The sequence below is a fragment of the Gallus gallus genome, chromosome 6 (genome assembly GCF_016699485.2).
Source record: "Gallus gallus isolate bGalGal1 chromosome 6, bGalGal1.mat.broiler.GRCg7b, whole genome shotgun sequence".
In the NCBI taxonomy this organism is placed as follows: domain Eukaryota; kingdom Metazoa; phylum Chordata; class Aves; order Galliformes; family Phasianidae; genus Gallus; species Gallus gallus.
In genome coordinates, this window is record NC_052537.1 from 14,460,241 (window position 1) to 14,474,420 (window position 14,180).

The window sequence follows — 14,180 nt, forward strand, 5'->3', positions numbered from 1 at the left end:
GTCCAGCAAATCATGTTGAGGGAAAAATGTAAATGAAATTTACACCCGTAAACTGTATTTCAACAGTCTATTCATAGCAGAAAGTGCTATCATTGTTGTATGAATAAAGAGGTTGTGACTCTTTAAAATTTGGAATGTGGTGCTTGAGTGTAACATAGGTTCATAAAATGAATGAGTTTCTGTGTAAGCATGATTCAAGATCTGAAAAATGATCTAGAGCTGTCTCAGTCCTTTAAGCTATTTGAAGAGCAGAAATGTGAGCTCTTATCAACTGTGCTCACACTCACATATATGTAATTCTCCCACTACGTTCCTTTCTAGTCTAGTCTGAGAGATGAACATATTGAAGCTGCACAGATTTATGGCAGCCAGGTGTTTACATGCACTGATGGAATATGTTAACTGGCTTTCTATTTGTTTTTGGCCACCTAGGCAGCAATAGGTTGTTCTAAAGTGTGTGACTAGGGTTTGCTCAGTGAATTTCTTCTACCGAAAAAGAGCTTGAAGATAGAGGGGGCGAAAGAGTAACTTGTCTATTTACTGTGAGACTCCTCAGGGGGCTGCATAATAAACAGTGCACTTGGTAATTAACATTTTTCTTCCTTTGCCAACTACTCCTTACAGGCTTTAGGCCAAATACTTATGTAGCCTGTGTTCAAAAACATTTATTCTTTAAAAGGCCTGCCTGAATAGAATCTTTTAAATCATTTAATATAGTAATTAAAAACTGCTGTGGTTGAGAACTGTGTGCTGATTACAAATAATGTCAGTCCTTGGGGAAAAAGTAATATATTTGTCCTGTACTGAAGTCTACCACGGAGTGTGTTTTTCAGTCAGCTGTTTAAAGAAATCAAAACCAATCTGCCTTTTACATTGTGATTGGATAGAAATACTGTTCTGTTTTCTAAATTTGAGTGTTATTTTTTTAACAGTATAACTTCTATACCATCTAAAGCTAAACCCATTGAAGCCAGGCATCCAAGGAGATTCCCAAGATATCTAAAGAATTCCATCTCATAGTATTCAAGAATACTGTCTTTTCTTTGACCTACTACAATATTCTCCATTAACATGAGTAATGAAAAAGCACATAAATCTCTCATTTGAAACTAAAGCCAATCTTAATTAGTTTTATGGTGTTTTATAAGACATAGTCTTTCCATAGCGATTTTGGAAAATGTTCTTGCACACAGAAAGGACTGTGGGAATAGTTGGCTGAGATTAAAGAATTTTTATACTGCTGAAAAACACTTGTTAGTTTTGAGTTACAGAGTCAATGGAATTGAATAAAGGGGTAGTTGATAATTTATAATATTTAAGGAAATTATAAGATTATAAGACTATAAATCTCAGAAACTTAGTACTTTGTGAAGAAAGTAGGAACTGTTTTTTGCCTTTTTCACATCTTTCAGATTTTAATATCCATGTCTAAAGGTACAATGAAACCAAATGCTCACACAAGCAATCTGCATGGACTGAAGGGTATTACGGGTGGAGATGGGGAAATGTTAAATTTCACAAATTCTTTTCAGCTACCAGTCAAAAATAATCCATTCTTATTTGCCCTTTCCTTTCACGTATGTAGCTGGGAAAACAAACAAACAAACAAAAAATTCCACCACAGACAATGCTGTGGAGAAGATAATTATAAAATTAAACTTTAGGAGACCCTTAAGTCTGAGTCTAACGTGTGGCAGGATTCCTTGTGTTATATGTACATAGAAGAAAACATGCCAATATTTTAACTTCAGTTTTAAAATCTTAGCTTTAATTTCAAAATCCCATCAAAATGTTTCTTCTGTACTTTTGATAAAAAGAGTAGGCTGAAGAAAATTTCATTAGATTTGCTGAACTCTGGAGGTTTGACTTATAAGCACACAAAGCATGTAAGCATTACATGCCAAAACCAAAGCAGATACATTGAATAGCTGAATCAACAAGAAACAGTAGGGATCTGTAACTGATTAAATAATAAAAAAAATAAAATAAAATTTGTCTCCTTACTGATCTGTAAGGGTAAATGAAATTAATTGTTATAAGAACCATTTATTGCCTTTAGTTATGAGAAATATCTAGTGAAAAAAGCAGCTGTATGTCCATGAATGGACATTGTTAAAGTCAATTTGTTTCTGACTTCTTTTTCCTGTCCTCACATATTATTTTATGTGCTGAAGGCTGAAAATTTGGAGTTTAGTGTCTTAGAAGTATCTTTCTGAAGCATGCTTTTTCATTCAAAGATCTAAAATTTGTGTTTTTTCTGAACCAAAGGAAAAAATATCTTCTTTTCCTCTCCCGCTCGAAATGTGGGACTAGCAGTTATACCTCATAATAAGATCTGTAAAGACCTCTGTTGATAAAATTATATGGCAAAAAATGGAAACAGCAAAAAAAGGAAAAGAAAGTAATATCAGAACACAGTAAGTTCAAGGTATCTTGGGGATTTTTTTGGCATTGAAATTGTTCATTTTCTACTGTGTCTTTGTATTTGATGCTCTATTGAACATTTTGTAGGTTTCCTTGTCTTTCAAGATAAAATTGAGGTTGTTTTCTCCATTGTAAGAATGGTAACATATTCATGGTAGGCTAAACCCAAGCTATTATTTTAATTGATCATATAAATAAATGTCTTACCATTACTAATTAAGGCTTGTGGTAACCTTGGATAGTAGTCTTGAACAAAACTCACCTCAAATTTGTCCCTTTTTGCAAAACTCTACAGATTATTCTCTATTGTTAATTAATTTGATTAATAATCAAATACATTTGACTATTCTCTATTGTTGTCAATCAACTGACATATAGAACAACTATTTTCTAAGTGTGTGTGAGATGGCTTTTTTTGTCTGTATGTTAGCAGTTGCATTTTGACAGCTTGCTGTTAGTGTATAAGTAAACTGGAGATGAGTATCAGTAAGTTCCGATATGGACTGGATGATAGCATTTCGAGTTACAATTTGGTATTTCAAAGAGAAAATAAATGTACATTTTGTATAGAGAGGTTTGTTTAGGAGTTCAGTTTCTGAAGTTAATGCTTACTACAAAATATCAGAAGGGACAAAATAAGTTAAGAATACAGTAACTCCTAAAGTATTCTTTTTTCATGGTAAATATTTTAAATGAGTACCTTACTGATATGGACTATAGGAGAAACTGATTATGTTCTCCTGTGGAACAGTTTGTCTATTAAAATTCAGGGTGACATAATGAATCAAAGAAATAGAAATGAAATATTCTACCCTGGAAGTTATTATTCATTGTTTTATTTCTAGCAGACCAGCAGGTACTCCCTTTCACAAAGTACCACAGAGGTGACCATATCTTTCTTTAAAGGTATAGAGAAATGCCAGGGGTCTGAGGCAGATAAAATAGAAAGATCTTTTCTCCATTAGTATTATTTTATCACATCCCATATATCAGCAATTCTTAAAATTCATTTATTACATTTCACAGTATCCTAAAAGAAGGTATCTTCAACTTTGTAATAAATACGTGAAGGTGAATGTAATGCTAACCAGCATCTATGAATCTTGATCACTGCTCTGTAAATGAGTTTTGTTATTTTCCAGTCCTTTCTTTGATTCTTGACTAAGGATGAGCTAGTAATGGTATTTCTGACCTGCAGCTTCTTCCTCCAAATTGAAACAGGTGCCTTAAAGAAAAGAAAGACAAGGAAGAAACTAGAAATGAGAAACTGACTGGAAAACAGCCTTACTCTTATTTTTTTTTATGCTATCTGTATGCTTTTTTTCTCCTTGCACATTTTTTTCCAACCCCAGGTGGTGTCAATGTAAGAAAAAGCCATGAAATAGAGCATACGTAACAAACATACTGCTGTCAGTACTCCGTTTTTTTTTACCCAGTCTGCACTTTATCTGTTTTCTGTATATAAAGAGCTGCTGATCAGCAACATTTCCAAGTTTCGCATAATTAAATGAGTTATAAAAAATGTGATATGACTTCTCTGTGTGTGGTGGAGAATAACACAATGCAAATCTTTTTTAGCATCTCACATGATTTCCGAATGGTGAAACAATTTATATGGAAGAAATTTCTCTTGATTGTTTGCAGCCCACATGTCAGGAAGGAAATGGTTTGAATCCTCTCCATATTGCAATTTGTTCTTGCAGTCGTTTTTTTACTTCTCCAGAATTGAAGTAAATTCTTATCTGGCAACCCATTATCAGGCAAAAAAAAAGTAATAATAATAATAATTAAAAAATCATTATATTTGATATTTCACTGACTTCTTAAAAAGTTTGCTATCCCTCTTTCAAGCATTCCTTTGAAAGAGTGATTACTTTTTTTTTTAATGACTTCACAGGAGGAAAAGATTGGTGAATCCAAAATTTAACCTAAGTTTATAGGGCAAAACATACATAAAATACTACACAAGTCTGTTTAAAACAGCTGTTGCAATATATTTTTAATACTGAAAAAACAAACAAACATACAAACAAACAAACAAAAAAAACCCACAAATATCCCACACTAAATTCTTATGAAAGTTATAATCTAAATTTTGTTAAGCATGTGTGATGGGCACATCTGACTTTTCCTTCAACAATAAAAGATGTCTGAATTTAGCAGTAAAGCTTTTCTTCAGTTACTGTTCTAAAACACTTGTGACTGTTGAAACCATTTCAATATGTGTACTTCTCATAGTTTCCTGCTAGCTAGAGATGCAGAAAACAAATTTTCAGAATTTTTAACGATGGGTTTTTTGTGTGTGTTTGTGTGTAATAGCCAACTAGTCAACAAGGTGAAAGCAAATGAAACGCTGTTAGGGAGACAAAGTTAACAATATAATGCAACCATTTCACTAGAGAATTTTCAGAAACAGAAAATAGGGAGATGTTTTTCCTCAAGGTCTCCACTGTTTTATTTCACATCATGCTAAATATTTTTGCCAATCATTGAGTGATTCATTTTTGCATACGGTATTTGACTATTCTCTTCTTTTTCCTGGCAATATCATCATAATACTTGAAAGGTATACCAAGTTATTTATTTAAAAAATTATACATGTTTAAAACGTTATTCATAATTTTAACTGAACTTTTTCATTTTACTCAGATCTCTACATTTTTTTTTTGTTTGTTTGTTTTGTTTTTTAGATTGAGGAGGATACATGGCAGAAATACTATCTGGAAGGAGTTGCAAATGAAATGTATACAGAATATCTGTCTAGTGCCTTTGTGGGTTTGTCCTTCCCTGCAGTTTGTGAGTAAGTAGAAATACATATTATTAGGCATAATTATTTACATACTTTCAAGTGAAATCAAAGATTTCTGCAGGAGACCTTCTCACTTTGCTACAGTCCCAGCGTTGTTACATCAAATGAAATCAAATAAAATAAACACTAAAGCAATCACAGCATGGAAGTACTCCAAACATTATAATGCCACTTTCTGAAGAAATTTGGAATTAAGTGATTGTAAATGAAACCATAAATGTTTTCAGTGTTGGACAAATTAATCAGCAATCCATTTAAATTATTTACTTGTAAGAGATATCCTATTGCTTCTTTTAATGAATCCCATTCTTTGAGTAGTGTTTGTCAGCATCACTGTCTTGGCTTATGTCCCATTCCAAGAAAACCATTCATTAATTGAGACAGATTTAGTGCAGTCATATAAGCAGTGTGGTGTCCAGAGCTTTGTAGCACTGGTTGCAATCAAGCATGTAGTATATAACCATGGTCTAAGCCATACTACAGTGTTGATTTTTGAGACTGAAAATACTTACACTTGTCTTACAATTTTTCTATGGAAGACACATTTGTATGCTTAAGGTTGTTCCAGTACATACCCTAGCCACAAGTATAGGACAGTCATATTTTCTCTTCTATTTTATTAAAAGGTACAGTAATAGAGATATTAGCTCTGTGTTTGTCCAACACATTGTTGCAAGTTTATAGCTATGGCCTATATTTCCATGTGGTATACTTTTATAACAGTGCTTGTCACAGAAATAGATTTCACTTCTGTGTCAAACTACTAAGACTTAGGCAAGACTCAACATTTGTCTGCATTCTCTCTCAGCTCCAAAACAGATTATTTCTTTTGTGGGAGTATTCAAAGAAGTAGAACTTTCTAGTCTGATGCCAAATTAAGCCTCGGTCTATTGCAAAGTAAGACATCATGGATTCTCTGTCAGTGTTAAGTTCTTGCTTCTATAGTGTAATTATTTTATTCAACTGATCTCAGAGGGTAAGGTACAACTTAGGCACTTTTAGACTGTTAGTAATTAATCCACACATCATATGCCCACTACTGTTTTTTGCATCTCTGAAGCAGTGATATTGGATCAGTTGATAGCTATTTTTCCTGAACTCTGAATTTTATTCAGTGTTGCAGACACGTCAGATTCTAGACCCCACAAACTTGTGCTCAGCTCTGCAAATAGCCAAGTCAGATTCTATTCTGACATTACTCTAAAGCTTTCCCATCTTCTGACTGTGAGTAAAATCAGATTTCATCTGAATCTGTCAGAGAAATTTCCTTATATTTTACACTTTCCTTCAAGCTCTCTTTCCTGCTTTCCTCTGCCCCATCCTGGCAAGAGGCCAGCCATCCCCTCTGCCCCTCACTCAGCCAGCATATACATGCTAAATAGACTTCTTAGGCACACCTGTGAGACAGCAAGAGCCCGCATGTGAAAAAAGAAACTATAAGTCTTATTGTGCTCCCTAACACCATATTAGCTGTCTAGTCACAAGTATGAAAAGGCTTCTTCAATAAAAAAAAGTATCCATAGGTCAGCACAGGCCTTTAAACTCCCCACAGTTCTTTATTTCCTGTGTTTAAGTTACAGAGGTTTATGTTTCCATTATAATTATATTATAACTGAAGGGTGCTCCCTGGAAGAATACATGACCAATTTCATAGAACAGGAAGCAAGTAGCAGGAAATTTGCTTGTATTTCAATTATAAAATTGTAAAATCACACGTTTCTGGTTATTAAAAAAAAACATTGTGGGTTTTAGCAAAAAATTGAAAAATTTCCTTCTATTTTACTTTGCTATAGTCAAATGCAATTTTATGTTTTGAATTATGACATTTGTTATTATACCTTAAGTAGACTTAGTAATGCAGTACTGCTGCTTAGGATGCGTTCTCAAGTTGTCAGTTAATAAATGGTTTTTCATAAATCCTATAATCTTCAAAATAGAAAGACCTTAATATTTAAGCTATATATACGTTATTGAAGACTGGTGAGTGAGTGCAAACTCTCAGCCATGTCTATTCACAGAGTGTCAATTGTGAAAAAGGTCTGACTCTTGGCCTCTTGTCTTCCTGCAGACTGGTGTTTGCGAAACTAAAGCTCTTAATGATAGCCATAGAATACAAGTCGGAAAAAAGAGAAAGCAGGTACGTCCATGACTACAAATTTTGAAGTAGGAATGCATTGTCAAGAATTTTGCCTGCCTATTTTTGAGAATAAACATACATCTCCTTATACATTTGATATGTTTCAGAGTATAATTATCATGCCATCACATTACACCATTTTATGTAGCGCTGAAAGGCTTTTATTTCTGCTCTGTTTTTCCTCACCCAAATCAATTTAAGTTACAATACTTAGTATAAGGTAGGGGTACAGTGTTATGTGTTCACTTCCAGAAGTGCAATTCATTTTTGTTTAAACAAAAACATACCTTACTCAATGTTTTTTGTTTATACTCTGTCAACTTTAAGTGGCAGTCCAACAATTTACTGAAAATAGAAAAAGTGGAAAGCAGGTATGATATCACAAGTCATTATGTTTCTCCAAGGAGAAACAATTCTATTATTTGAGCTCTTGCCATGATTCCTGTGGTTTTGAAAATATATTCCTTTATAAATGCCTATAAAACCCATGTGGGACGCTTGACACAGAAATAAAAAATTGCAACTATTAATGATAGTGTTTCCATGGCCTATATTTGACTTTGCTTGATTCCTTCCTATGGGGTAAGTGATATGTGGAGTGGTGTGTGTGATACCGGATTTTACTTTTATCCACATTATGTTAATTAAGCATTTTGTTGTTGTTCTTGTTCTTGTTGGTTTTTTTTTTTTTCAATAACAGATTTTTTTAATGTTTCCAGCTCACCTGGGCTCATCTTAAAATAAATACTTTTCCATTCATTCTGCATTTGCTAATGTAAAGAATATGAGTAAATATTATTTTACTTAAAATTTTAACCTAAATTTTGAAGGGGAAAAAAAAGAAGGAACGCATTAGTAACAGCAGTGGTACAGTTTAGCATATTTTGTGATTACAGTACTGAGAAAATACTTGGTTTCCTTTGGCTCTCTCTGACAACTATTGCCCAACTTTAGGTTGTCATTACTTTGCTTGTCATTTACGTACATAAGTGCTAATATTAAAGTTTTTTTCAATAATAACAGATAATTTGTGGCTTCCATATCATTCTTTGAACTAAATTTGATGAGAGTTGGTTTGAGTTCTTAATCACAAGGTGACGCAGAGGATTGCACAAAAAGTAATACAGTGTGATCCAATCGTATATCTCCTGTTACTTTAGTCCACAGAGGTAGAAGTTCACAGTGAATTAGTTTGGTAGAAAAGAAATTGCAGTAAGCAATACTAATGGAAGGATATTAACAATTGGATTTTACAAACATATATATAACAGAAGGAAAGCAGGTAAACTAAATAGTCACATCATTTTATTGACCATGATCCACAGCTGTAACTTATGACTTTAGTAAGCCGTGATAATTTTAAAGTCACTCTTTGGTGAATTGGATTACTACCTGCAGGATAGTTTTACTGTTCTACTTGTCCCTGTGTTCTTCAACACATGTGATGAGTACATATTTCTGGCTTTATGAACTGGAGCCTCTTAATCTAACCAGAAAGGCAATAGAACAGACCTTTTTTTCACTACTTATGTTTATTTGCATTTCCTTGCACCATCTCAAATGATGAAGAATTAAGATAAAAAGTAGTATAACATGGTTTACAAGTGCAAATGGTCTTTGAACATGATAAATTTATCATTCACCAATTATTTTTGTTGATTTTTGTCTTTGGACATACTTTACCCTACTTCACATCTTCATTTCTTCATTGATAATCCATAAATGTGAAGAGAAAATTAATTATGATACCATCATTCTATCAGGAGGGTGATCAACAGGAGATATGTACTGGCTTATTTTATGATTATAGTTTGGATTCATATTTTTAAAGAGTACTGGGAAATTTACATAGTTCACAACAATGATTACTATAAATAAAAGATTGCAGTAACATCAAGGTGGGACCTTTGTAGTAAAAGCTATTGTTTTCTGCTACAGCTGAAGTAGGTGTAGGATGAGAGAAGTTTCAAATCATTCTTTCTGCCAACTCAATGAGAAGATCTTACACCACTTGGATAATTGCTACTAGTTTTAAGGCATAATATATATGTATAATACATATAGTATATTAAAGAGAACTATATATCTGATTAGTTTCATCTGTTTTCATCACTTTGCAATGACTGCTAAAGCAACCACAAAGTGAATTCCGTAATGTGTGCAGCTCTCACAGGTAGTAGTTTAAGGTCATTATAGACTTCCTAATTCCCTGTTAAAATGTTCACCTCACTGTTAAGAAAAAATCCTAGTATCATTTTGAGTGAGTGGCAGAATTTTCACTGACTATTTTAGTATCTTTTTAAATTATTTAAAAGTTTATTTACTTATAAAGTTATGTTGTTTCTGTTTCATTTTTTCAGCCAGTCTCCTTGATTCTGGCTTTCTAAAACTTTATGTTAATTCTACCATAGGGAATTTGAGATCAATAGTCATTTGAAATCATCAGAAATCTATCCAAGTAAATATTAGTATGCCAGCTAGCACTTGCTGAGCTTCCTGCTTATTTTTTTCTTTTTTTTTCCACAATTCCTATTAAAGCTACATAAAGAAGTGTTAGATTGTTAATTGTAAACAAGTTATGATTTTAAAAGTTTGCTTAAAAGCAGCATGTGAAAATGCTCTGAAGTAAAATGAGTTTTGCAAGCCCCAATATAGATAATGTAATCTTAGATATGATAAATACAGAGTCAAATAATAGCCAAAGTATGGCCTAATTTTTATTTATACAATTGTTTCTCATCAGGGTACTTTAAAGATTAATTATAGCTATACTTAAATTTATTTACATCTACATTTATATAATTAATAATATCTAAATTACTGTTCAGTTATCACAGAAACCTCTCAGCACACAAAATGTGACTGACTTTAGTGGGCTCTGACCCACTAAAGGTCTGCACTTTAGTTGTTCCTGATCAAAGTATGAATTAGCCATTCCTCCATCACTAGTATTATAACCATTCCTTTGCCTCTGCAAGTATTATAATCATTGTTATTAAGCAAAAAGCATTTTGTTAGTAAATTGTTTATGTACCTGGTGTAAGCCAAATATGTTAAATAATATTCTTGTTCATTTACTGCAAAGTTCTATTTCACCTTTAGAAAAAATGCTGAAAGAATATGGAGAACATCAACCTGAGTATGTCCTAGCAGAGCTTTCTCAATGGATAGCAAAGAATATCAATTTTAAATGCAGACATTCAAACTCATCTAAAATCCCTTTTAGAGATATTTTTACTTCCTTTTTCCTTGTATTTTTTTTTCCACCTAAGCAAGAAGGAAAGCCTAACCTGGATTTCTTCCCTTTTGCACCCTCTGTTTACTCCTTTTGTTAAATTTTCGCTTTGTCTGTCCATAAATTTGTCCTCATTCTCAGCAGAAAAACCTTTGAGCCTTTGAGACTTTTATATAAAGGTTTTTTTTGCTTTTGCTTTGATGTCAGTTGATTTCCTATCAAAGTGTTTGATTTGCAATTTTTTTCTTGTCGTTTGCAGAAGCCGAAAGCGGTATGCCCTCTTCGTTACCTTTCCTTCCAACCTCAATCCTACCTCCACTCCTTCTAACTTCAGGACTAATTCCTTGCCAAGAACACAGGAAGATAACATCTTTGTCTATCTTTCTCTGTATATGCACACATATATATACATATATATATTCATCTGTCTAAGTGTGTATATATATATATCTATATGTGTGTATATTTATATATGAGCCCCCAATCTCAAAAAGGAGACAGGATAGCATTTTGTCTCTCCATTGGTTCTTGTGACTCATGCACTAACTTCTTTGCAGGAAATATAAAATACAACAGTATATGTTTTAGGCTTTTGTTTTTATCCCCTTAAAGAATCATTGGTGTATTAGACTGTTACATTTGAAAAATAGAATTTACTGTTAACGCCTCCCGTTATCCTTTTTTTCATTTGTACTGTATCACGATGATGTAGTTTTTGTCTTTACCAGCCCTTGTGCTGACATATCGTCTCCATATTCATATGTTCATTGATCTCCTTCTTCCCCTAGTCTTCCTTCAAAACACGTCTGAGAGTACAGTGATTCATTTTCTCTTGTAGTCTCACCTTCCATTAACAACAATCTAATGCCTGATTCTTTGCATTGCTGATCCTGTTTTGACTGCAGTTAATAGCAATACAGTACTCATTAAATTTATTGTACTGTTCCAGTGAAAGTACCATGGATAGTTTGTGTTGTATGTCACATTCATTTTAATGACTTTTATTAAGATTATTTATTAAGATATTACTCAAGTTTTTCTAAGTTTTTGTTTTTGTTTTTGTTTGTTTTGTTTTTTTCCTTTGGGATGGCATATGTATCATTTTCTTTTGCTACACCATGCTGAGATCCCTTCTCTAGTCAACATTCTATCCTGCTGCTATTGGTTTGAATGGAATCAAGAAGGCATGATCTTCCGTATCTTCCCATCTCCTCTCCTCCTCCTCTCCTCATCTTTTTTTTTTTTTTTGTCACTCCCATTTGTTTTTCTAATTGCTTATAGCAATCTGTTGGTGTTGTTTTTCAGAGACCCGTTCTCATTTTTCAGACATTTTAATATCCTTCTTCCTCATACTCCCTAAACATTACTTTCCATGTCTGTTTTGTTGCGTGTGCTGTGTGTTATGTTTAATTTTTAGTCTTATTCTCCTGTGGTTTCTAAGTAGATGTGTGAAAAGAGAGGTGGCTTCCTGTCAGTTTGGCATTATTGATATGATCCAACTGCAGAGAAGTTACTGCAACACTTAGCATCTTCAAGGATCTGCAGTTGTTGCACCTCTACTTCGCTTCTTGCTTTTAAGTATATATTATCTTGTGGTTAAGGCATGTGAACGCTGGCATGATGAACAATATGAAGAAGTGTTGTACAAAGTAAAGTTGCTTGCTCCCAGAATAATCTGTATTGTGCTGCTTCATTGCATTGATAATCAGTCACTTCCAGAAGCAGAAGGAAAAATTAAATTATTTGAAGTGTACTGAACTCACCAACACCATTGAACTAGCTTGGACTATTCCCCAGTAAAAACACTTTACATCCATGATTTAGTAGACGCTATTGTGAAGGACATAACTCCTGGGAGCAACCTTTTTTTGTATGCTTGTAGTAATTAAGGCTTAATATACTGTAGCATGTAATGTGCCGTGTCTTTTGCCTTGTACTCTTTTTAGTGTCTTACTGGATTTTTCTGTGTAGAACAATATGGATCTGAATTAATGTCAATGATAGAGCCCAGAAGAAAGAAGCAATATTCACGAGTTACATGCAGTGTGAAGCTGGTATGCACGCAACTCCCGCTATGGGATTTGTGCACCTACCCTCACACTCCACTTAGAATCATTCCCAGAAAAAAATACATATCACCTAAAATTAATTTTGTAATTCTACATCTGTAGTTGTGTGAATAACATGGCACAATTTAAAAGGCCATTAAACTAATAGTGATGCATTTCATCTGGGCGTGGCATGGAACAAGAAAAATAGCTTCCTTTATTTAACAGTGTGATAGCTTTAGTCAGTAATATCAAATAGTCTTGTTTTAGTTACTCTATTAATAACAATGAGTCATTATTTATATTTCTGATTAATATATGATATTGTTACTATTTTAGTCACATGGGGAATGGTACAGTACATCTACCACAAGGTTAAAAAAAAATAAGTTTTTACAGCTGTTGTCATTTGTTTAGTCAAAATTTTGCAATTTTTGCTTCATTTAATTCAACTATATATATATATATAATTTTTTTAAAAATAAAAATGGCATTTATAAGGGTACCTAAAAATCTGGAAAAAAAAAATAATAAGGAAATGCCACTCAATTAGACAGGTTTCCTTGATGAAAGGATGAGTTGTTCATTTGATCCCTGATGTTGGCATTTATCTCACCTATCTTTATCAGCGTAGACCTAATTAATCCCTTTTAGTTATTCAGACTTCAGTTCTTGAAAGCAACTTCTACTCTAAAACAGATGAAGTGAATCCCGTTCTCACTGCTATCTGAATTGTTATCCTAAAAGTAAGAAGAAAAAGTACAGTAAATAACAGAAGTTGCTGACAAGGGAATTTCCCAGACTTGAAAATATATATATATGGGACATTACTTTGTCATATACTTATCTCCACAACTAGGGGAATATACATATGTGCACATTTTCATGAACTGCTTAGACAGATGTATGCATCTCTAAACAACTGATGGATGCATTCTTCTTGGTAGGCTTTAAAGCCTGTTTTATTTTTCTTTGCTCTTTTTCCCCCTTGTGATTAAGTATTTTAATTCAAGACATTTTGCTTACTGTACATATTACTGTGAGTGCTTATCAGAGCATAACTTTAGTTATGCTTCAGCTATGACATCCCAGTTCTCCTAGAAATAATTCAATTGCTGCTCTAATAAGCAGTATATTTAATAAATCCATATATACTTAGTAGAAATTGATCATGACTGTGATCTGGTTAAATATTGGTGTGTGCCTATAAAACAAGTTTTTGGTGTCTTTCTTGTAGCTCACTGTCAATACAGCGATGGAGCAAATTAATTTTTTATTTCAACCGAAGTCTTTGATGCTTGGGTCATAGTGCATTAACTGCAATCACATCTATATTTTGTGGCTATAAATACAGTTTATTTGTGGAAAAAAAAGTATATGTGAATGACATAAAAGACATGACAAAATAAAGTCTGTACTGACCCACCTGAATTGATTTAATGTGTCCCAGGAAACCTTGAAATTCAAAAGCATGCTCACAGTACATTTGCAACTTAAATCACTTCTGTTTTAGGATTATGTAGACTG

At 33.2% G+C, this 14,180-nt stretch overlaps 1 protein-coding gene across 50 annotated transcripts in view; it reads left to right on the plus strand.

The window, feature by feature from the left end:
- Window positions 1-14,180, plus strand: part of KCNMA1 (potassium calcium-activated channel subfamily M alpha 1) — a 443,671-nt gene that overhangs the window by 318,369 nt on the left and 111,122 nt on the right. For 29 of the 50 annotated variants that reach the window (XM_040702202.2, XM_046942681.1, XM_040702201.2 and 26 more), the window contains 3 exons: window positions 5,115-5,224; window positions 7,302-7,370; window positions 10,865-10,876. In XM_040702202.2, the coding sequence (XP_040558136.1) occupies window positions 5,115-5,224; window positions 7,302-7,370; window positions 10,865-10,876 (191 nt within the window). The remainder of the gene's footprint in view (window positions 1-5,114; window positions 5,225-7,301; window positions 7,371-10,864; window positions 10,877-14,180) is intronic. The other 21 variants (NM_204224.2, XM_015288160.4, XM_015288161.4 and 18 more) reach the window with 1 other exon arrangement.